This window comes from Macrotis lagotis, chromosome 3 (genome assembly GCF_037893015.1).
Source record: "Macrotis lagotis isolate mMagLag1 chromosome 3, bilby.v1.9.chrom.fasta, whole genome shotgun sequence".
In the NCBI taxonomy this organism is placed as follows: Eukaryota; Metazoa; Chordata; class Mammalia; order Peramelemorphia; family Peramelidae; genus Macrotis; species Macrotis lagotis.
The window spans coordinates 199454162-199476633 of record NC_133660.1 but is presented as its reverse complement, the minus strand read 5'-3'; the positions used below and the strand labels follow the sequence as shown (position 1 = coordinate 199476633).

At 31.8% G+C, this 22472-nt stretch overlaps 1 protein-coding gene across 2 annotated transcripts in view; it reads left to right on the top strand.

Moving 5' to 3' along the window:
* SLIT2 (slit guidance ligand 2) overlaps positions 1-22472 on the top strand; it is a 388308-nt gene that overhangs the window by 210085 nt on the left and 155751 nt on the right. For both annotated transcript variants that reach the window (XM_074229717.1, XM_074229716.1), the window contains exons 5-6: positions 5190-5261; positions 19893-19964. In XM_074229717.1, coding sequence (XP_074085818.1) covers positions 5190-5261; positions 19893-19964 — 144 coding nt within the window. The remainder of the gene's footprint in view (positions 1-5189; positions 5262-19892; positions 19965-22472) is intronic.

Here is a 22472-nt window from a genome sequence, read left to right as displayed (position 1 = left end):
CTAAAGTTTGAAGTGGCATAAATTTTTACCACTTTCTTGTTTATCCAGGAAATTGTGGTTTTCCTATCTTTTTGATTAAAATAGGTAGACTCTTTTACCATCAACCAGCTCTAAAGTACTCTTTTCCACAGAGTATTTTCTTGTAACATGTATGTATATCAGTGTTACTAACCTTGTTTTTTATGTTAAGACTACTTAATTTTTTATAAATGGTTTTTAGACACTTCCAAAATAACTGGTGACAAGAATGATTTCCAAAGGGGATGAGTCTAAAAAAACTTAATGAAACCTCATCCCTCTAACAACTATTGACTGTGAATTAGTCATGGTCATAGCACTTTGTAGAAAAACAAAATATGAATATGGCTGTCCTTGCTTTAAGAAGTGGAAGTTCAGGGGCACCTAGGTGGCACAGTAGATAGAGCACTGGCCCTGGAGTCAGGAGTACCTAAGTTCAAATCCAGCCTCAGACTGAATTACCTAGTTGTGTGGGCTTGGGCAAGCCACTTAATCCCATTGCCTTGCAAAAACCTTAAAAAGAAAGAAAGAAAGAAAGAAAGAAAGAAAGAAAGAAAGAAAGAAAGAAAGAAAGAAAGAAAGAAAGAAAGAAAGAAAGAAAGAAAGAAAGAAAGAAAGAAAGAAAGAAAGAAAGAAAGAAAGAAAGAAAAAGAGAGAGAGAGAGAGAGAGAAAGAGAGAAAGAGAGAAAGAGAGAAAGAGAGAAAGAAAGAAAGAAAGAAAGAAAGAAAGAAAGAAAGAAAGAAAGAAAGAAAGAAAGAAAGAAAGAAAGAAAGAAAGAAAGAAAGAAAGAAAGAAAGAAAGAAAGAAAGAAAGAAGTGGAAGTTCAGTGAGCTAGTAGGCAATGATTCAAATTGACCAAGGATGTTATAAGACAGAATACTAAGTTTTATATAGGGGAAAGAAGATGGGATTTGTCATCAAGATGTCTTGACCTCTTTGCTACTTATCTTCCATGCAATGATAGACAAATCTTTGGTCCACTCTGTCCTTTGTTTGTTCATCTACAAAATTATTCACATGGCTCCCTTAATGCTTTTGTTCAGAACATTCTTACTACACAGTTGAATTTTACCATCCATACTTTAAAGTTCACCTGAAATCCTATATCCTCCAAAGACTGTCTAACTAATGCATGTCAAAATGAATATACCCTGAATTTCTCTTGTAATGTTTTCCATATGTAAATATTGTCTTATATTGTGGCAATATGGTCATGGAATTGCTATACTCAGGAATCACTTGGATTTGAATCTCAGCTTTATCACGTAATACTTAGGTAAATCATTTAATCTTGTTGAGACTCTTTTGTTTTGGCCATAATTGACTCCAATTCAAAAAATTTGTATTCATAAAGATACTTTAATAAAATGGTAGCTTATTTTTATCCTTCAGTTACCAAATTATTCCTCTATAGAATTTCCTAAATCCATCCCTTCTTTGCTATTGCAATCTCATCATCTTTCCATTTTAGATGTCACCATTATGACTGTCAAGTTCTTCCTGATACTAGAATTCAAAGAGAGAGATCATTGAACAATTTTGGAGCAATTAGGTCTAAAAATGACTTTAGAGAAACAGGGAGAAAAGCACTAGACTTTAAATCTGCTGACCTGAGCTACAGCTCAGATACTTTCTACTTGTGTGTTAGTGGGCAATCATCTGAGTCTTTCTGAGTTTTCATTTCCTCATATGGTCAATAAAAATAATAACAAAGTTATGAAGAAAATAATTTATAAATCATAAAGTGGTTTATAAATATGAGTTGTAGAAATAAAGGCCATCATTGCCACTCAGCTGAATGATTGCAATAGCTTCCTAACTAATGTTCCTGCTTCCATCCTCTCCACTTGGACATATTAATGCTAATTAAGTGCCAGTAAGATCAAGATTTCCCATTATATTCTCAATAAACCAGATCTCATTACTCTGACATTAAGAAACACTATATAGCTTAAGTCTCCATCATATACAAAGTATTCCAGTCAAACTGGACTGCTTGCTGTCCCATTTAAATGTCAAGCGCTTTCCTAGGTCAAATCTTTGAATGGGAACTTTCTCTATTCCTGGAATGCCCTCTTTGTATATCTCTTTATCTGTTGATATCTTTCCAATCATTGCACACCCAGCTTAGCTTCCACATTCTCCTTTTGGTTTCCCTTGTTTCTCTTAGTGATATGTTATATTTCCCAACTGGTAACTCTTTAACTACGTGATATTTTTCTTTTTTTATGTATATTGTTCTATTTTTAGTATTGGTATTTATCTACTGCACTGAAAGTTTATTTATTTATATTTATATAACTGTATATTATATATACTATTTATATTATAGACATATATTTATTTGTTTTTATTTATATTTATATTTAAATATTTATTTATATAGAGTTGAGCATAATTTTGTGTATTTACCAGATTCTTAATATACAGTTGTTGAAAATATATTATATAACTATCTTATTTTTTCAACTGGCTTATAAACTTTTTGAAGATAGAGATTATTTTATATTTTACATTACTCACAGAGTCTTGCATGTAGCAGGCATCCTATAAATATTTGTGAATCATTGATTACTTGTTTATATATTGTAGCTTAAATATAAAATATATTACCAAGATAATTTGTCCTGATTTAAACTTTTAATTTTATTTTACATTTTTAATTTTTTTTATTTGTTTATGACAATGGGGTCAAGTGACTTGCCCAAGGTCACACAGCTAGGCAATTATTAAGTGTCTGAGAGCAGATTTGAACTCAGGTCCTCCTGACTTCAGGGCCCATGCTCTATCCACTACGCCATCTAGTTGGCCCCTGTTTTATTTTTTATTCTAAATTATTGGGATTAAGGAGAAAAAAATCTCACCAAAAACAAACAGATCATATTGAAATGCCTGAGGAAATCTTAGCAAGATTATATTTTCTTCTAACCGAATTTAACTGCTCTCTGACTTTTTTCCTCAATAGCTTATATTATAGTAATTCATCATATTTTGGTGAAGAGAACCAGTATCCTTCCAGGCACTCATATTTACAATCTTATTCATCCTTGATTTTATTCTCTCCTTTTCATTCAAGTAGATGTCTTATCAATTCTCTTTACATGATATAAAAGCTTTACAAATATGCCAAAAGAATTGGGAGGAACAAGTCCATAAAATCATAAAACAATTAGAGGTGGAAGGAACATTTCAGACCATCTACTTCAACCTTTTAAATTTCTTCTGCATATCCCTTTGAAGTCAGAGGTTCTTAACCATTTTTTTAATGTCACATACTTCTTTTGATCATCTGGTGAACCCTGTAGAACATTCTCATAATACTGTTCTTAAATAATTCAAGAAAATACTAATTTCAGTTAGATAATATTGAAAATTTTGAGCAACTTGAACTGACAGTTAAATATTAAACTATAATCTCTTTTTCTCAATTTGTACTTCTTCATTGAATTTCTGTCCTTTAGAGACACAAAGAATATATCTAAACACTTTTTCATATGACTTCAAATTAGATATTTGAAGACAGTTTTCATGTCTCTCTTGAGTATTCTCTTTTCTTGGTCACTTTGGATTAATGAAAAATTTGATTAATTAAACAGTTTAGGAACAGGAAGCATGACTGCTTTCAAGTACTTATAATAAAGACTGACATGGAAAGGGATGGCAGCTTTCTATTAAGTGGTATTGTCACATGAAAAGTAATATCAGATTTCTGTTTTAATAACCCATGTTTAATATTTTTAAGACATGCCGAGTTCTTTCCTTACCAAAACTCTAGAGTTAAACCACACAAGTGTTATTGTACCCATTTTGTGCAAGAGGAAACCATTTCTCCAAGGTTCAAAAATTTGTCCAAGGTCACATAGACCATAAATGACTAAGGCATGATTTAAACTCAAGTCCTCATGCAAAATCTAATAACCCCTCTATTATGTTTTTCTGCCTCTAGTGTATTACTTAACTACACAATTATACTGTTCAGTTTTTTTTTTTTTCATTTCTGTTCTCTTCATGACCTACAATGGAGTTTTCTCAGCCAAGATTCTGGAGTGATCTGCCATTTCTTTCTCTAGTTCATTGTACAGATGAGGAAACTGAAGCAAACATGGGTTACCGTGAATCACAAAACTAATAAGTAATCTTTGACCAGATTTGAACTCAGGAAGATGAGTCTTCTTGACTCCAGGCCCAACATTATGCTACCTCACTGCCCTATCTTCTTCTATTGTATTATTTTAAATATACAGTTATATAACTTTCTATAAAGATTGAGAAAGTTTAGAAAAATTCATGTAGAAATGTGTGCCTTGATAATAATGATATATTTCATTGGATATGAACAATTTTTACTAATCTCTCCCTTTATCTAGAAGAGCTATTTTGTTTTACTCAAATGAAATTTATTTCTCAATTAGAATAAAATGTAAATATAAGTATTCTGTGTTTATAGTTATAACAGAATTTTTAAAGAAAGGTTTTAAATCAGCTCATTGTTAATATTTCATGCATAGGCTTTGGGTTTATTGTCAGCTAATGCTGTCATGTTCTATTTCCAAGATTACTTAAAGTTCTATAAAAATTTAATCACACTGCATAGGTTTAATCTCTTTTCTCCCTTCTTCCAAGATTAGTTAAACTGAAGTGTGTCTGTGTGTGTGTGTGTGTGTGTGTGTGTGTTGCCTAATAGATAGCTCAATGAAATTGGAGAAACACCAAATATCTAAGCCTCAGAATAACTTAAAATTGAGTTATTTGCTCCTTAGAATTTTTTAAAAGGAATCATTTTATTTCACTGCTTCAGATAAAAAGGAACTATATCTTCTATTGATTTATGAAATTAGAAAATGCTTCAAGAGGCTGTTTAAGTGTACACTTTTTTTTGCTCTTTTATTGGAATTTTTAATATCTACATTTTGTAACTAGATTTTATACTTCATGGGGGAAAGTACTAGGTTTTATCATCCTTAATCTTTATCTACATGATGATACTTTGCATGCAATAGGTATTCTGTCTGTGTTAAATGGAGTATTTAATACTGAATGTAGACTTGAATTTACTTGGTTGAATTTTCTGTAGTAGTCTAATGTTTCTACCATTTTTATTTTGAAGAATTCTAAAGTGTCTATCTCTTAAAATTCATTCTTACATTTTTCTTTTTGCTATTGTTTCTAGTGATCTCAGTGAAAATCAGATTCAGGCAATTCCAAGGAAGGCTTTTCGTGGTGCTGTTGATATTAAAAACCTGTAAGTATATTCTTAAAGAATTTTGTGCTGGGTTTTCTATTATAGATAGATGATAGATAGATAAATAGATATATGATAGATAGATAGATAGATAGATAGATAGATAGATAGATAGATAGATAGATAGATAGATAATGTATACAGACAGATTCAAATTATCCAAAGAATATTTTGGAAAGTTGGTAACTGAAAATTTATTATAGTGTGGTTCTATAAGCCCTTCAAAAGTAATGCTGGATGTGGAAGAATAGGTATTCAATTGTTGTTTATTGCCAAAATGATTTCTGAAGTCTTAGAAATAATACCATGAAACCTATAATGTAACTTTGAGTAAAAGGTTTTGTTAAAGTATATTTCCTTCCCTTTTTGTAGTCAAGTTTAATATCTATTTGCTCAGTTGGTATAGGTAGTTTGTTGGAAAGGGAGAATATAAAACATTCTTCCTGGCCAGAGTAGATAACAGTTTTCTTTTAAAGATCTGTGTTGCCTGGAGCTTTCAGTAATTATTTTCATTAAATTCTATAGGTTTGAGGAAGAGTCCTCCTGAGCACATTTATTTTTTTGTGAAAATATTTTTCATACCCTATTTTTCTCTATATAATTCATGGAAAATACATTTATACCATCCTTTTTTAAAGACCTATGTCACTCTTTTTTCTTTGCCTTGATAAATCTTTAATCCAACATCTCACATATATGTTTTTCCTTTAAGTGCTAAAAGTTCCTGAAATATGTACTTTTTATGATTTAAGATAGCTTAGTGACAAACCAAGCATTTCTAAATGGATATCTCTTTAAAAATTTAAAGACTTGATTATGCCATAAAAGTGATTTTGTTTGCTCTCTAGTAGATACTAGCAAGAAAAAAATACATATTTCTTATATTTCAAAGTAGTTTGGAGAACAAGTAAAAAATAAATTTTAAAAGTCTCTGAAATTTTTCTTATCTGGTTTTAAAGTTACATGGTACTTGCAATCTATTTTTAAAGAGTTAAGTTAATGTGAAAAATTTCCATGAAGAATAATTTTCCTCTTCTTCTTCACCTATGGAAATGAGTTGTTTTCTAAGATAAATAATAGAATTGTTTTAGTACTACATTTAATAAAAACACAACTTTTTTTCATCACAACCTTGTTAAGTAGATAATAAAGGATTATTCCCCTTTTACGTAAGAAATTGATTCTCAGAGAAATTAAGTGATTTGACTTTGATCGTGTATTTGCAGGTATTTGAGATAAGCATCAAACTTCAGTCTCCAGATTCTTTTTCTAAATCAGTATTAATATCATAAATTAATTTAAGGTTATTCATCATACCAAAATGCCTCGCACTTATTTTCTTGAGTACCTAGTTGCCAGACTTCTTTCTCAGCATGCACATATTTTTTTTAAAATAGATTAAAAAAACATGGACTTTTGAGTATATTGAAGATTTTAAAACTTTGACCTTGTTGTCCATTAGGGCTCTCTTGGACACATCCTCCTCCATATTTTAGTCATTTGTGTGTTTTTCTAATCCCTCCTCCCAATTGTAGATGCTATATCTTAATATTTTAATTTCTCTTATAGCACCCAACAGAACATTTGTTATAGCACCCATCAAAATGTTTGTGACAAATTCAGATACCCAATAAATATTTGTTGAATTTAATTGCATTCATTGTTAAAGGGAGAAAACATGCTACTTAGTAACTCTAAGCAACATTGAGAAGCAGTGTAGGTTAATGCAAGGAGAGGTACAATTGGAATTGGGAGAAATGGGCTAATATCCTAGCCCTGATAATCACTTGCACTATAAATGTGGGTAAGTCATTTATCTTCTCTGAGTCTCAGTGTTTAAGTTGTAAAATGAGGGTTATTGTCCTTGCACTTAAATTATTTACTACATAGAGGATATTTTGAAGGAAAGTCTTTTAACTATTAAAAAAATTGATATGCGTACATAGTTTTTCATCAGCAACATCATTTCAACATTTCATTTCAACATTTCTCAAATGGTAAGGAAATGAGAGGGGAGATATTTTTTACAAAGAAACAGACAATTGGATGTATAAAAATGGGAGTGGTGGTATACATTGGATCAAGTTCATGAGATAGAATACAAAAATTTCTATTATATAGCTTATGTAATATAATATAATCTATATATAAAATATATTGTGCATATATCCTATAATATATACCATTTTAAAACAGAATACACATATGTACACACATCACCAAAAACTGATGAAGCAAATCTGTAAAGTTGATTGAGACCCTTCAGTAGTCATTGTCTTGAATTATCTATATTCAATGAAGGAATGAATAAAACATTTTATCACTTCCTATGTACAGAACAATATGCAACGTGCTCAAGATACAAAAAGAATAGCAACACAACCTCTGTTCTCAAGGAACTCAAATTCTAATAGGAAGAAACAACCCATATAGCAAGTTTCATTTACTTGCCTATTGATGACATTTGGTCAGTAATTGGTTCTGCTAGGGATAGGAATGGTGATACCTTTCTCTAAAAAAGGTTGTTGTTATTAGTAGTAGTAGTAGAAATGGGCATTGAACTGGAAAGATTGCCAGAGGCCTAAGAGACCTTACTTGTCCTGAAATTCTTGATCTTTGAGTCCTGAACTTTCTCTGTCAGAGTCTGGGAAGAGATAGTAATTAAGGTGTTAGAAATAAATTGATTTCATTGGAACATGACCCTTTTTTGTCTCTCACTTTTTGTGCCTTGCTGCTGAACTTTGTTGGCCAAATAAAATACATTTGGTAAATAGAAAAAAATGGGGATCGGGGCAGCTAGATTGCACAGTGGATAGTGCACCAGCCCTGTAATTCAAATTCAGTTCAAATCCGGCCTCAGACACTTAATACTTACTAGTTGTGTGATCTTGAGCAAGTCACTTAACCCCATTGCCTTGCAAAAACCAAAGTTGAAAAAAGGAGGTTTGCAGTCTGTAGTTGGCCGATGATTAGACTCTGTTGGGGATACTTGGCTTCTTCACAAGCAAGTACAGTGGTCAAGTAGATATTGCTATTCCCAGAACTCTGGTGTTTGTCTTCCTGTCAGTCTTAATTGGTTAGCTATCAGTATTGGTGGTGGCAAAAATGGTGATCCTTTTTTCCAAAGAGTATATGACTCTAAGAGATCAATGGAAGCATGGCCAGTAGGTTATAAAACAATATTAAAGTCCTAATTTTAATTCCAGTGTCCCTGGTTATCTTATTTAATGTCTTTTTTAAAAAAAATAGTGGTGGTGCTACTATCTTTTATTCCTCCTTTAAGGATTCTTCAACTAGATGGATTTTAACAAAATTGGTAAAGATTTCCAAATACACTGATGCAATCAGAGAAGCATTTTATTATTACAAGATATATAAAATGCCTGTCTATAAGAAAGGTGATCAGGAGAAGTCTGGAAACTATACTGGAAACCAGGACATTTACTTTGGAAAAGAAAGGGCTTGAGATAAGGGTCATGACAAAACTATGTAGAACTTATGGCATCTGATTTTAATTTATATGAAAGAAAACATCTAATTATAAACACAATTAAACTACTTCTAGAGGTATTTGGAATCCTCAAGCAGGGACTGAATGACCACTACATGTCAAAGATAATTCATTCTCAGGTTTGGGTTGAATTAGATGGCTCTAAATTTTTTTTTCATTTATGATATTCTATGACTGTATTTTACTGAGAGATCTTTTCATGGATAGTATATAAGGTAATGCATTGTGAAGGTAGTAATATCTGGTAAATAGCATAGTGATATAGTACATTAGACAGAAAGGAAACTTAGAGATCATCTAGTCTAACTCTTATTTTACACATCAAGTAACTGAGGACCAGTGATGTTAAAGGCAAAAGTCATCGGGGAGAGAAAATCTACAACTCCTCCTTTACCTTAATTTTAAATTTACATCTTTTCAATTTCTACACATTGCTTCTAATTCTGCCCTCTGACCCAAATAGAACAAGTTTAATTGAACTTCTAATTGAAGGCAAATTAGCCTTTCTAAAACTTGAAGAAATCTATGAAATGCTGTCTTGAAAATCTTTTCTTCTTTAGATGATGTTTAATTCCTTCAATCTATATTTTGCTTTTTTAAAAAATTATTTTATAATGAACTTAAATAAAAATATTTCTAAAATATATAATATTTAAAAACTGATTGAAAATGATCATAATGTAGCTATGCTTTTTTTCCTCCTTTTCTTCCTCCCCATGGTTATCATTAGACACAAGTATACATGTATTGAATATACATATATGTATGTGTGTGTGTTTGTATGTATGCATAGAAAACCTTCTATACATGCTTCTATTTGCAATTCTTTCTCTGGATGTACATAGCATCTTCCTTATATCTTTGTAGTTAATTTGGGTATTGATGAGTCAATTTATATGGTTAATTTATAATAATTAATCTTCTAATGACCTGGATTCAAGGTCATTTACCATTCTGCTTGCCCTAATTCAGACTTTGCTCAACTTAACAATTCCGGGTTCTTAAATGTGATGAATAGAATTGAACACAATGATCCAATTATAGTCTAATAGCAAGACTCACACCCCTTATCCTGAACAGTATGAATTTCTTAGTACAATTCAATTTTACATTGGTATTTTCAGTTTCTTTTTTGGTTCATGGTGAGCTTGTAATTCACTGAAACCTCAGTTATTTTATAGATGTACTGCTCTCTTCCTATGCCTCCCTTACTTTTCCTTTTTGTATCTGATTTTTTAAAAATGTTTTAAAATTTTTTTAAATGTATCTTTTTTTGGTTTCATTACATTATGTTCTGCCCCAACATTCTAGCTTTTTCAGATGGATTTGTAAATGTATGGGATGGGAACATTTATTAAGTACCTATTATATGCAATCTCCAGGGATACAAATTAAAACAAAACAGTTCATGCTCTTGAAGAACTTATATTCTAATAGAAGGAGACAAGATTTAGAAAAGGTTTCAGCTATAAATCACATGAAATGACCCAGTGGACCTTAGAGTGCAACATGAAATCAGATGGTAATGCACTTCTCAGTGCTATTTCCATTAATAAAAACCATATCCCTCTCTATTTTTTGAGCCATTTGATAGTGACTAGACCTTAGTTTGAAGAACTTTCTTTTCTGCTCCTAAAGAGATGAGTTGTGTGGCATGGATGGAGACAATTGTCTGGCTGTTTGGTGGAAGGTTACTTTCTTGGATGCTGTTTATAGGAGTGACCTAAGAGTAGGATTGATGGTAGTGGTAAGGTTGAGATGTGGAACTGCTTTTTCTTGGGCTCTTAGGCTTGCCCACTTTTCCATCTCAGTAGACTGGCAATTGGTTTTAGTTATGACAGGGCTAAAAGATCCCTTCTGCACAGGTATTTATGTTTAGTAATTCTATTCACTAGCTTTTTAGTATCTTGAAATGTAGATGTTTTAGGTGTTTTAGTTTAGTTTCTCTGCTTCATCTGTTTAACAAATATGTATTAGTAATTATTCATTCACAAGAAAACAGATACAAAATACGTAAGTTCACTATCATAAACTTCTCTCTGATGGTATCATTCCATCTACTCTAAGCTGTGATCTGATCTTTTTTTGATCTTGTTCTTCTCCCTACAATTTATTATGTTGTGTTCATTTTCATTAAGAAACTTAAAAAATGAATAATATTATAAAATATATAATCAGGCATATTTTATTTATATTTCAATAAATATACTAACCAAATTTTGCCCTCATCATGAAGATTTTATTCTCTAGCTTCATATATGCTACACATAAAAACCATCCCTTATATTAGTCTGAAATTTTTATTTTTCCCATCCCTTACATTAAGGAAAAACAAACATGAAAAAATTAACTTACAAATTAATAAGATATTTCAAAGTACAAACTTATTATTTGCCTTATATTATAATTTTTTGCCAGTTCTTTTAACTAACTAGGTTATTATAGTTATTTAAAATCACAGAATTATTGAAAATTGATGTAGACATTGCATAAAGTGAGGTACATGTATTTTATTGGGGTTTTTTTAGGTTTTTGCAAGGCAGTGGGGTTAAGTGGCTTGCCCAAGGCCACACAGCTAGGTAATTATTAAGTGTTTGAAGCTGAATTTGAACTCAAGTACTCCTAACTCCAGGGTTGGTGCTCTATCCACTGCGCCACCTAGCCACCCTGGTACATGTATTTTAAAGTTCATTTAAGTTCTCCTTATATGCTTCAGACTAAAATAACATTGAATATCTCATTTTAAACAATACTTAACAGTTTGGTTTAATCATAGTCTCATGAACATGTTTATTTTTAACATGAAAGTCAATGATAGAGATGCCATTTTGTAAACCATCTATAGAACTATCCACCAATGAACTGAAGGTCTTTTACTCTATTAAGGATGCTTCTTCAATACCTGACTTGTTTCTTTATGATGCCATTTACACTATTACTTATGCAGAGCTCATTATTAGTAATATGCTACAGACTGATTAATCATATTATCATAACTTATAGTTTTATAGTGCCATTGTAGTATATTTCTGATAAAAAGTTATGTCTATAATATGTTGAGTTTATTATATAAAGACTAACTATACACTAATTGATATAAAATCCTCTTTTTATTCATTTTAGACATCTTTATACTTATGAGTACTGATCAAGTTCAAAATGAAAAATATTAATTTAAAAATAAAATTGAAAGATATATCTGATAGTCAAAAACAAAATGAATTTCCTAAATATAATTGTCAGGTCTTCTGTTGAACTCTGAACCAAATTCATTGCCCATCAGCAATGCATAGCTACATATATGTATTGATCAATTAACTAAATGGCTGCCCATCATCTTTCACAATCTGGTTAATAATCAATCTTTATCTACTTCTTTTTGTATTTATGTATTACTCAGTCATTATCTTTTTGAATGATCCTAGATCTCATATTAGATGCTTCAAAGCAATCTAAGCCTCGACATGATTAGCAATGTCACATGCAGAACTGTCTTACAGGTATGTTAGTTCCAGCTGACCTTTGTCCAGGACATCTTGGAACAGGAATGTCTCCTTGTTATATGTCTCATCAGAGTATCATTAGACAAAGGTATACTTAAAGGCTCTTTTTTTTAGTGGTTAAACTAAATTTTAGTGGTTAAACTAAATTTTGGGTTATATAATTTTATGTATAATTTAATATCAGAGGTACCTTTTGAAGAGGCTTTGTTTTGTTCTAGCTGGTCACAATTTTTTGTTTGTTTTTTCATAATTGATAAACAGTGAACACAGTAGTGTCATAGGTATTTATTACAAGTGAACCTGTACACCATGTGAAGAAAATTATTACAGACATTTCCTTTTAGGAAACAGTGGGTGATAGAATGGTAGGGAAAGTGGTAATGTTCTCATGCCAAGATGTGCCAACCCAACCACCTCAATCTTTAAACGTGTAGATGGCTAGTACCTTTTATTCTTCAAAGACTTCAAATAGCTGTGTCTGCAAGTTTATTATGTATTGTAGAGAATCATCTACATTCCGCTATTTTTTCAAGAATATTTTGAATATCATTTTTATAAAATTTTATAATGATGAGAATCAGGTAGATGAGAAGAATAGACATTAACATTAGTGAAGATGCCAATCCCTCGTTCACAACACTTGATTCAACAGCCCATAACATGATCCAAAATGACTTCAAAATGGAATAAAAACTCTTTGATGAAATTCAAATCTATCTGGAGATGGTGGTTCTGATTTTGAACATTTGCCATTAAAGTATTGAAGATACTGAAGTCTAGAGACAATCAATGACTTCCCTAAGCTCTCACATAAATTACATTTTGTTAGAAATATTATTCCTTAACTAAGAACATCAGAGCTACATGACACTCTTTTAATATCCAGAAAGTTTTACCTAGTGGTTGTAATGAATTTAGTAATCTTCGGTAGCAAAGGATAAAAAGATTTCAGAAATTATGCAACTTCTAGAAGAGTAATATTTCATATGGTCCTCTGATTGCCTTAGCAATTATGTCTAAGTGGTTTCCCCATTTATTTTTTAAGTTTTGATGTCCTAATTTATCCAAATTATTGTATTTCCTGATTTCTGAATCAATCTGAGTAAAAGAGGATTTTTTTCTTTCTTGATGAAGTTTTATAAAATTATCACCAAGTTTTTGGTGATAAATGTGGAGCTTTAAAAAAAATCTAGCCACATCTTCTTTACCCTATTTAAAATACCAAGGATTAGATACATTCATTATTAAATTTCTTGGCTAGTTTATTCCATATTTGCAAACATCTTAATTACCTTTAGCAAACCCTTTTAAGCACACTGAAATTTCTACAATGCATTAACTCCCATGTTATCTCTGAGTTACAGGTATAGAAAAACTATACAAATTAAATGATCAATAATTTGAAGCTTATTTTCTTAGGAAATATGTTTTATACCTCTGAGAAATATGAACTTATTAAATTAAAATTTTAAAACATGACTAGTTCTTTCTGTAATGCCTCTTGCCCACACTGCTTTCTTTCCCTTCCTTCTACCATCAATTTGTCAGTTTTTCAACCTCATAATTTTAGTGAACACAGGAGAGTTAAACATATTTGAGCAGAACTGAAATCACTTGGAAATTGGAGAAGGGAGGCTTCTATAAAAGAATACTTCCAAAGGCTTCTATAAAAGAATACTTCCAAAGAATCAGGAAAAAGAAAGGTGGATGGCAGATTTGAAGGAATCTATTTGGTGAGTCGGAGTAGGGGCAGGGAAGAAATATGGAGAAATTCATTGGGAAAAAAGTTTCCTCTCTAGAATCAGAGAATCTGGGTTTAGATTTCATTTCAGTTACTCTCCAGGTGACTTTGATCAGGTTACTTAATTCCTACCCATTTGCAATTTGAGGAAATGGATGTCCCCAAAAAGTACCTTCCAATTTTTTATGTTTGGTGTATAATTTTATGAGAGATAATCCCTGGTTTTCCTAACCTCTAGCTCTGCTCTTGTAGCTTGTCTTCCTAAACCTTCCACAGCTGGTAAGAGAGAACAACTTTAGAACTTATACCCCAAATTTGAGATACTGGAGGCAGGTTCAGATGGAGAGATAAAATGAAAAGAAACTCTCGGAGGAGGCTCCAACTTCCTCCCCAAATCTAAAGTCCTATGGCACCATGCACCTCTTCTTGAAGATCAGGGTTCTGCTATTGCAGAATCTTTATAAATTTTATCCTCCAGACTTAGTCTATCATGTATTTGTAGCAGATAATCACTAGACTAATAATTGGGACATGCTTTCATCATGTCACTCCCTTGCTTAAAAACATTCAGTGATTCCCTAACTATAGAATAAAGTCAGAATTCCCTACTAAATTTTATCCTTAAGATCCTCCATAAGTTCCACAACTATTTTTCTAACAAAGCATTTTATCAATCTGATCTCCGAATGATCTACTCACTATTCCCTAACTAAATCCTCCCTCCCTTTCAGGATCACAAACCCCTATTATTAGGAATGTCTAATATTCTCTCTCTTTACCCATATAAATTCTGCTTCTTTATCCAGAAAATATCAATTAAAATCTGACCTCCCCCAAAGGGTTCCATGACTTTTCAATCCACAATGATCTTCCCTTTCTCTAAAATATTTTCACACTTTTCATCGGCTCACTTTGGGCACCTTTATTTAGTTTGCTCAATACAAACTTTTAAGGATCTAGAAGGAGACATTTCAAGGATACATTGGTTCCTCACAGTCAGGGCTTGAAATGTAATTAATCCTAAATTCCAATAACAAATAAATTCCAAACCCACAAATTTTGGCAGCTCTTTTGAGAATGGATTAGACTTGTTTTCTAAGAATTTTTTTAATTGTTAGTTTTTGTTTTTATTTTCTTTTTTTTTCTAATTGTAACCTTAAGAACACAAAAGGCAACAGGAAGTCTGTAAAACTTTCTGACTGAGTTTGTATAGCTGTGTATTTGTCTGGTAAAAACCATCATATTAGCTATAAGGACAAGATATTAATTTATGTAATATATAAGAATTGAGAGTCATGGACTTTTGGACAGCACAGACCATTGATAAGAACAACTAACTCAATAGCCTCCTTTTGGAGTATTTCAATATTCTTAAAAATATGAAATCATTTGGAATGTCTATATTGGGCTTACTCTAAAGAATTTTTAAAATCTGTGCTTTTGCTAATGATATATACTCAAGATTATAATTTATCTTTTTTGTATCATTCAAGGAAATTTTGAAAGGCATCTTAGAACCCCACATTCATCATTCTGTACTCTACCTGGTGGTAAATATCCATATTTGCCTAAGCTGGTCTCTGGATTATAGTTACATAGTCCAACACTGAGTGATTCCTTATAATTTAACTCTGCCCTCATTTTAGGAAAGTACTAAACCTGAATCATTGAATAATTTTCCATAGAGTATGTCTCTAGGTGGGACTACCAAGTCAGAAATGCTTATTATTTATGAGGAACAATATTGAACTTAAAATTGAGTCCCTGGAGCATATAATATATGTAGAATTCATCAGGTCAGTAAGTAGGACTCAGTCTAAACTGCCCTCTTCAAAAAAGGATCTCTTAGTTTTAAAAGGTATCCAAGAAATAAGGCACCACAATCTTGCTAAGGGGAAAAAGGAAAATGTGGAAGAGAGAGTTCCCTCAAAAGTTTGCTGAGTGAGCGGTGGCTAGGTGGCACAGAGGATAGAGCACTGGCCCTGGAGTTAGGAGTATCTGAGTTCAAATCTGACCTCAGACACTTAATAATTACCTAGCTGTGTGGCGTTGGGCAAGTCACTTAACCCCATTGCCCTGCAAAATAAAAAAGAACCCTAAAAAAATAAGTTTTCTGAGTGATAATAAAAATTCACTCTGCCTTGTCCTGATCCTTATTGCTGTAATCTGTGGACCTTCAGATCACTTTTCATGCTCCCAAATTCATTTAGTACCTAATATAGAATATTTTCCCCTATTCTATACATAGTTTTGTTTGTAACCCAGGTCTTCCCATTCCTCTTCTATCTCTAGTCAATCTCTACCATAAATATGAATTATCAGTGCCTAGAACTACCAATACTATATTTCTCTCCTCCCACCCCTAATTAGCTGAATTTTCTGCAAACAGCAGACTACTTGCTATGAAATCCTCACCACTACCACCCCCATCACCATGAAAACATTAAATCTGGTAGACTTTTCAGTACTGGCATTTTGATAAGGCTATTCTACCCAATCTTCCTAATTATTTTCAATAGCCAGTGTTCTCTTGCTCATCAAATCCTAACGTCAAAAAAAAATAGAAAAAAAATCACTGTTTTCTGATGTTGTGATGCCTAAAATGTCTTGTATCATACTTAAGAAGCATCAGGCTTAAATTAAAAGAAATTCATTCACATTCAAGGGTATGGAGTCAGTCTAAAAAGTAATAGTTTTTTTTCTACTTTTTTTGATGTTGGGAGTTGATGTGCAAGAGGACACTAGCTGTTTGAAGGTGTAGTGGTGGAGGCAGTGATGCTAAGAGGTAGAGGGGAAAATGAATTTCACACAAAAGTAGTACTTACAGATATTTATATTGTAGATATGCAGACATAAAGGAAAATATCAGGGATTCTACATGAGCTGTGTGTTGGATCCTAATTTTTATTTACATGACTTATGAAGATTGTGTTAGTTCGTTTTGACATTTTAATATGGGTTTTCAGGGCATATCAATCCCTGAGGAATGGGTAAGTAAAACTACACTGTAGTCACAATTATCCCCAAAAGGCCATAATACCAAAGTGATCAAACTATGGAAATAATTCGATTACTAGTAGTATCCTTAAGGAACATGTATTGTACAAACATAGATGTTGTTAAAGAGCACATCAACAAAAAAGTTTTTTTTTAATGACTTCAACTTGCGTCCATTGAATAGAAGTCATCTGCCTTTCAGTTATTTCTTGTAGGACAAGATTTGCTTCAATGCTTTCCCTCATGCTAAGCTTTCCCTCTATCTATAGTCTGGATGATTTAAAAGAAGCTGTGTCAGCATTGATTTATACATTGACAGCTAAGGATAATAAGATATGGGCAAACATAAGGCTCACCCTTTTACAGGTTAACCTACAAGCTGACTGCATTAGGCAAATTTGATGGCATTAAAAGATTTTGCCAATTTGTCTGGAAACAATTTCTCTTTTGTACTGTGTCAAGGGTAACATTTCATGCCATTGTACTAATTTAAATGGCTTTGATAAATTGTACTAGAGGTTAGAGAATGGTACCATGGATATATTTTAGCACTCTAAAAAAGGCTATTAACTTAATTGTTAAATGAGATTAATCTATAAAAAACAAGAGAACTCAGGAATACAAATGTTGTTTTTAATGTTGGGATTCCAAAATCACATGAAGTTGCTTTAAAAGGTACCTTAGAAAATAAAACTATTCTTCTTCATGAATTCCTCTTAAGGAACAATACTATCACTCTATATTATATGTGGTAATTCTCCTTTTCAATAGACTTTTCCTATAAAACAGCAAAAACTGTGCCTTCTCGAATATCATTCTTAATCTTAGATTGAATGACAGAGATTGTACTGTTTACATCATGTAAAGTTGTGCCCATTTATGTTGGTTGCCATTCCAGATACCTTTCAGAATGAGATGTATCATGAAATCATATCTATGAATACATATGCATATAAATATGAACACATGGTACATCTATTTGTATACACATGTGAATATACAGATAGATTATACATGAACTCATGCATAAGTACATGTATGTACAAATATAAACATGACTATATGTACACATATGTGTTTATTTACAGAGCTGTCAAATGCATGATCTAAAAGTTGCAAATGGTCTATTCCAAAGTGCAGTCCAAACCAGATTAAAATGTAATTTGAAAATTACTAATAACAAAAATAAAAATACAATAAACCAAAGCTAATACATTTTAAATTAAGTCACTATGCGCTCCATAGGGATCATTATATGGTTAGTGGGTCCTTTTACTATTTGAGTTTGACACCACTATATATGTATGTGCTTATGAATAAATAGATTGAAATGTGTATATGTACATGTAAGCTATATGTTTCCTATCCATGTGTATATGTATGTATATATGCTGTGTGCATACACATATAAAATACATATGTAATGTATAAGTCAAGAATTTTATAGAAGCACTCTTAGGAATCACTGCTTAAATTATTATTCTGATATATAGTGTTTTAATGAGGAAAGCACTTAGTCTGCAGTTATATGCTTAACAGTGTTTCAAGAATAGCTTTCAAGTAGTTGCATTAGTCTCAGTGGCTAATACAGAATTAGAAACATGAAGGGCAAGTGTATTTGTATTATTTTCATATTCATAGTCCTATACAATGACATTTACTTACCTAGGCATCTGAAACTGATTCTATTTTTGTACTGCTTCAGTAGCATTTTGTTTTTCTTTCAAATGAAGCACTGAAATAACTTGCTTTCATGGGATAATAACCTCAAGCACCTAGTCACCTGCTTTAAGCAACAGTTCCTTAGGCTATCCTGAAAAGTGATTGTTCACAGTGAAGATCATGTTGGTTCTGTATTTGTCTGTTTATTTCAACAAAGTGGATTCCTATTTCTATAAAAGGAAATTTTGTTAATTCACCTGGAAAAGAATACTTCAGAATTTACTAGGTTTGACTTACCCTTTAATTTTGTATTCAGGACACACAGTTTAGGTCTCTTTTCAATGGAGGAAAAGTAGTTACTTTGAAATATGTGCTTTTTGAATAAAGTGTTATATTTAAGGTTTTATAGCCATCCTCTTGTAGAATACGCTACATATGATATGTGAGTTTGTAGATGAAGTAATACTCAGTGGAGGAAATTATTTGCCAAAATTTGATTCACTTGAAGATTAGTAAGGTATACTCCATATTGTCCATATTGTACAAATTACAAAATTCAAAAGAAGTCATGTTTATAATGCAAATAATGTGAAAGATTAAAATTAAGTGAAGAATCAAGTTTAATTATAAAATATATGCATGCTTTCTAAATTATATTACTTAAGGGAAGGGAAGACATATATGAAGAATTCTTCTGTTTCTGGATTTGGAGTTTTAGAAGGAAACAGTTTTTTAAGAAGAAAACTCAAAGTAATCTTGCTTTTTCTTGCCAAGGATAGGGAAATTAACATGCAGCTGGGCTTCTCTGATAAATGGATTCTGTTAGGTCACTGAGGGGATGCATGTGACATTAAGTGATTTACAGTCCTTTACCTTAATGAAATTGTTTCAGCAAGATGACGCTGAGAGCTTTTAATGGATAGCTTTTCTTGATGTAATGAAATTGCATTCCTATGGCATTTAATATAAGGTGGAGTTATTATTTACTGGAGCTTTCCCAAGGCTGCTGTTTGCACAGACAGTTCAGAACAAAAAGAGATTTCAGTGGCGGCATCAAGGCCAGAATGGCGTGTGACATTCTTAAGCAGATGAGTTTATCTGGGAAAGCATTTCAGTTAGTGAGGCCCAGATTCATAGATCCTTGAGGAGGATTTCTTAGGCATAACACTGCCAGTGTTCCTTCCCTTTTACGTATATCCTCCTAATCTGTTTAACAGGCAACTGGATTACAACCAGATCAGCTGTATTGAAGATGGGGCATTTAGGGCTCTACGGGACCTGGAAGTGCTGTAAGTATTGCTTGATTCTCTTACTCTGAAGAGAAGATTTCTATCTAGGGAGTTCTAATATAAGAGTTTATCTCCTAGCAGAAATCCTTGTGTCAAAATGGTCTAGTGAAGATACACCTTAAATAAATCAGTGGCTTGCTGTAAAATATCCATAAATATTAGTATTAACAATAGATGCTTATACCTTTTTGTATATTTGGGGACTTTAACAAATATATACATGCCATGAAAATATTTCTTCCTATAGCAAGATAGATTGTTTATAGAATTATTTCATAGATAGTCAGAATTGGTAAATATTGAAATGAACGTAATTAACCCGAAGTGGGAAAAGAATTACAAATGCTGCCATTTTTATAGCAAGGTGTTCCATTGTTTATAGATATTATATTGTTGATATTGTGCCACATGATAACTTTTTTATTCTAAGGGAAAAAATGCCATTTTTCAACAAAGTAAAATAACAGTTTTTTGAAAGAGTTAATTGTTTAGATAAATTTCATTGTTTTCTGAATTATCCAGTCAATTTGTTTTTAGGGTATTCACTATCTAACTAGTATTGAAGTGGAAAAAACTCACTTAAGAATTGATCTATTGTGATCTTTACTGTTTATATAATCCTTTGAAATATCTGACAAAAGAGTAAAAGTAACACAATATTATACAGTCCCAACTCTTTACCTCAAAATCATTACTTCAGTGAAAATGAAAAATTAATTACCAAGGATTTGAAGCCTCTCATACATTCCAGGAATATTTTTTCCTGCCAGCCTTACAATCTTGGTTATTTTTTTATATTCAAGAAAGGCAAAAGAATTTTGCTTTCTCCCAGCAAGGCAATCCCCCTGTGTTTTAAATCATCCTCAGCCCAAGCAAAATAGTCAGAAAAATCAAAGAGGCTTTGAATTTTCAGTCTTTTCATTGGAATTTTTCCAGAATTCAGAAAATCCTCCTGACTAGTTTACAAACTGAGTTCAAGGAACAGAATGTGGTCAATCAAATAGATTGATTCAGCAGCATTTATACAGCAACAGTAGAATTCTTCTTAGAGTTTGTGCCTTATTTGGAGTACATTTTGTATTTTCCCCCATATGATTTGGTTTCAACTCTTTAACTAAATTAATGGAATCGGTTAAATTACAAACTATTAATAGATTTTTATTTAAAAATCTATTGTGGAAGAATGTGTTAATTGGTGGTAAGGAAATTATCAATTTTTGAAATATTTAATATTCCTTAGTCACTTAAGTTGTTCAGTATACTTCCGCTAGTAACTTGTTTTTAATATCTTGAATAGGACTATAAATTTACCTTCAAGAAACAGATCCAAATTAGTTATGATTTAAATTTCATTGACTACATTACTGTTCTAGCACACTCCCTGGTTTAAAGTTTACTGAAGAACTGTTTGACAACAATGTTAAAAAAAATAGTATTCATGGTGATACTTCAAAAGACAGCACACTTGAAGTTTAACCATGATCCCATAGTAGTAGCATTGTGTCAAAAAAGCAGGCAAACTAATCAAATGTTGTGCCTGAAAATGTGTGTGTGTCCTTATGTATGTATTAGATAACTGAATAGATAGATAGATAATGTGTATATATGTGTGTTAATCAGTTAAATGTAGCCTTCTCATCCTCCCCCAAAAAAATTACAAGTAAGACGACTGAAAGAGAATCAAAGTTCCATCGAGTTAATTTTTATGTGGACATGCCTTTTGGTAGCTAAATTAAATCCTATATAGATACATACATGTATACACACACACACACACACACACACACACACACACACATATATATATATATTTGACATTCTTAAATGCAATTTCTTTGCAGAATATATCTAGATTTCCTAAAATTTGAAAACATAATTTCAAAAAGCCTATTATTGGATAGACATTCATTTAACATGTTTTGCTTGACATTATAGCGGAATAGAAAATTGGGAAATTTATTAGAAAAACTGAAATAAAACAGGATAAAATGTTCAATATATGTTCCATGAGAGATGGCTGATTAATGGAATCAAAGAGAGAAAGTTTGATTAACAAAATGAACTTTCAATATATCGATAATATTATATACAAATATACAGGCATACCCGCATAATGCTTGGGTCAGTCTGTGATATCTTCAATTTGATGACCCCTTCCAATAGTACATATCACAATCTACCCTCCAATTGTTTCTCAATCTCTCTACAATTCTTCACAAATAAATAAAAAATTCTTAGTCATGTTTTCTGTGAAATCACTGTGACATTTTCTTTTTACATTTAGCTCCAAAAATTTCTCTCAAATTCAGAAACACTTTGTGTGTGAATTTCTCTTTGTAAGTCAATAATATGTAGGAGTTTCTGCAATCTATACATCAAATCCAGTGGTATTTTATACTTTATATGTGTGTGTGTGTGTGTGTGTTAGTTTTTAAGGAAGATACTTTTGAGTCTTGAAATTATGAACAGCCCTGTGAAATATTTTATGTAGTTAAGGGGGGGGTTAAT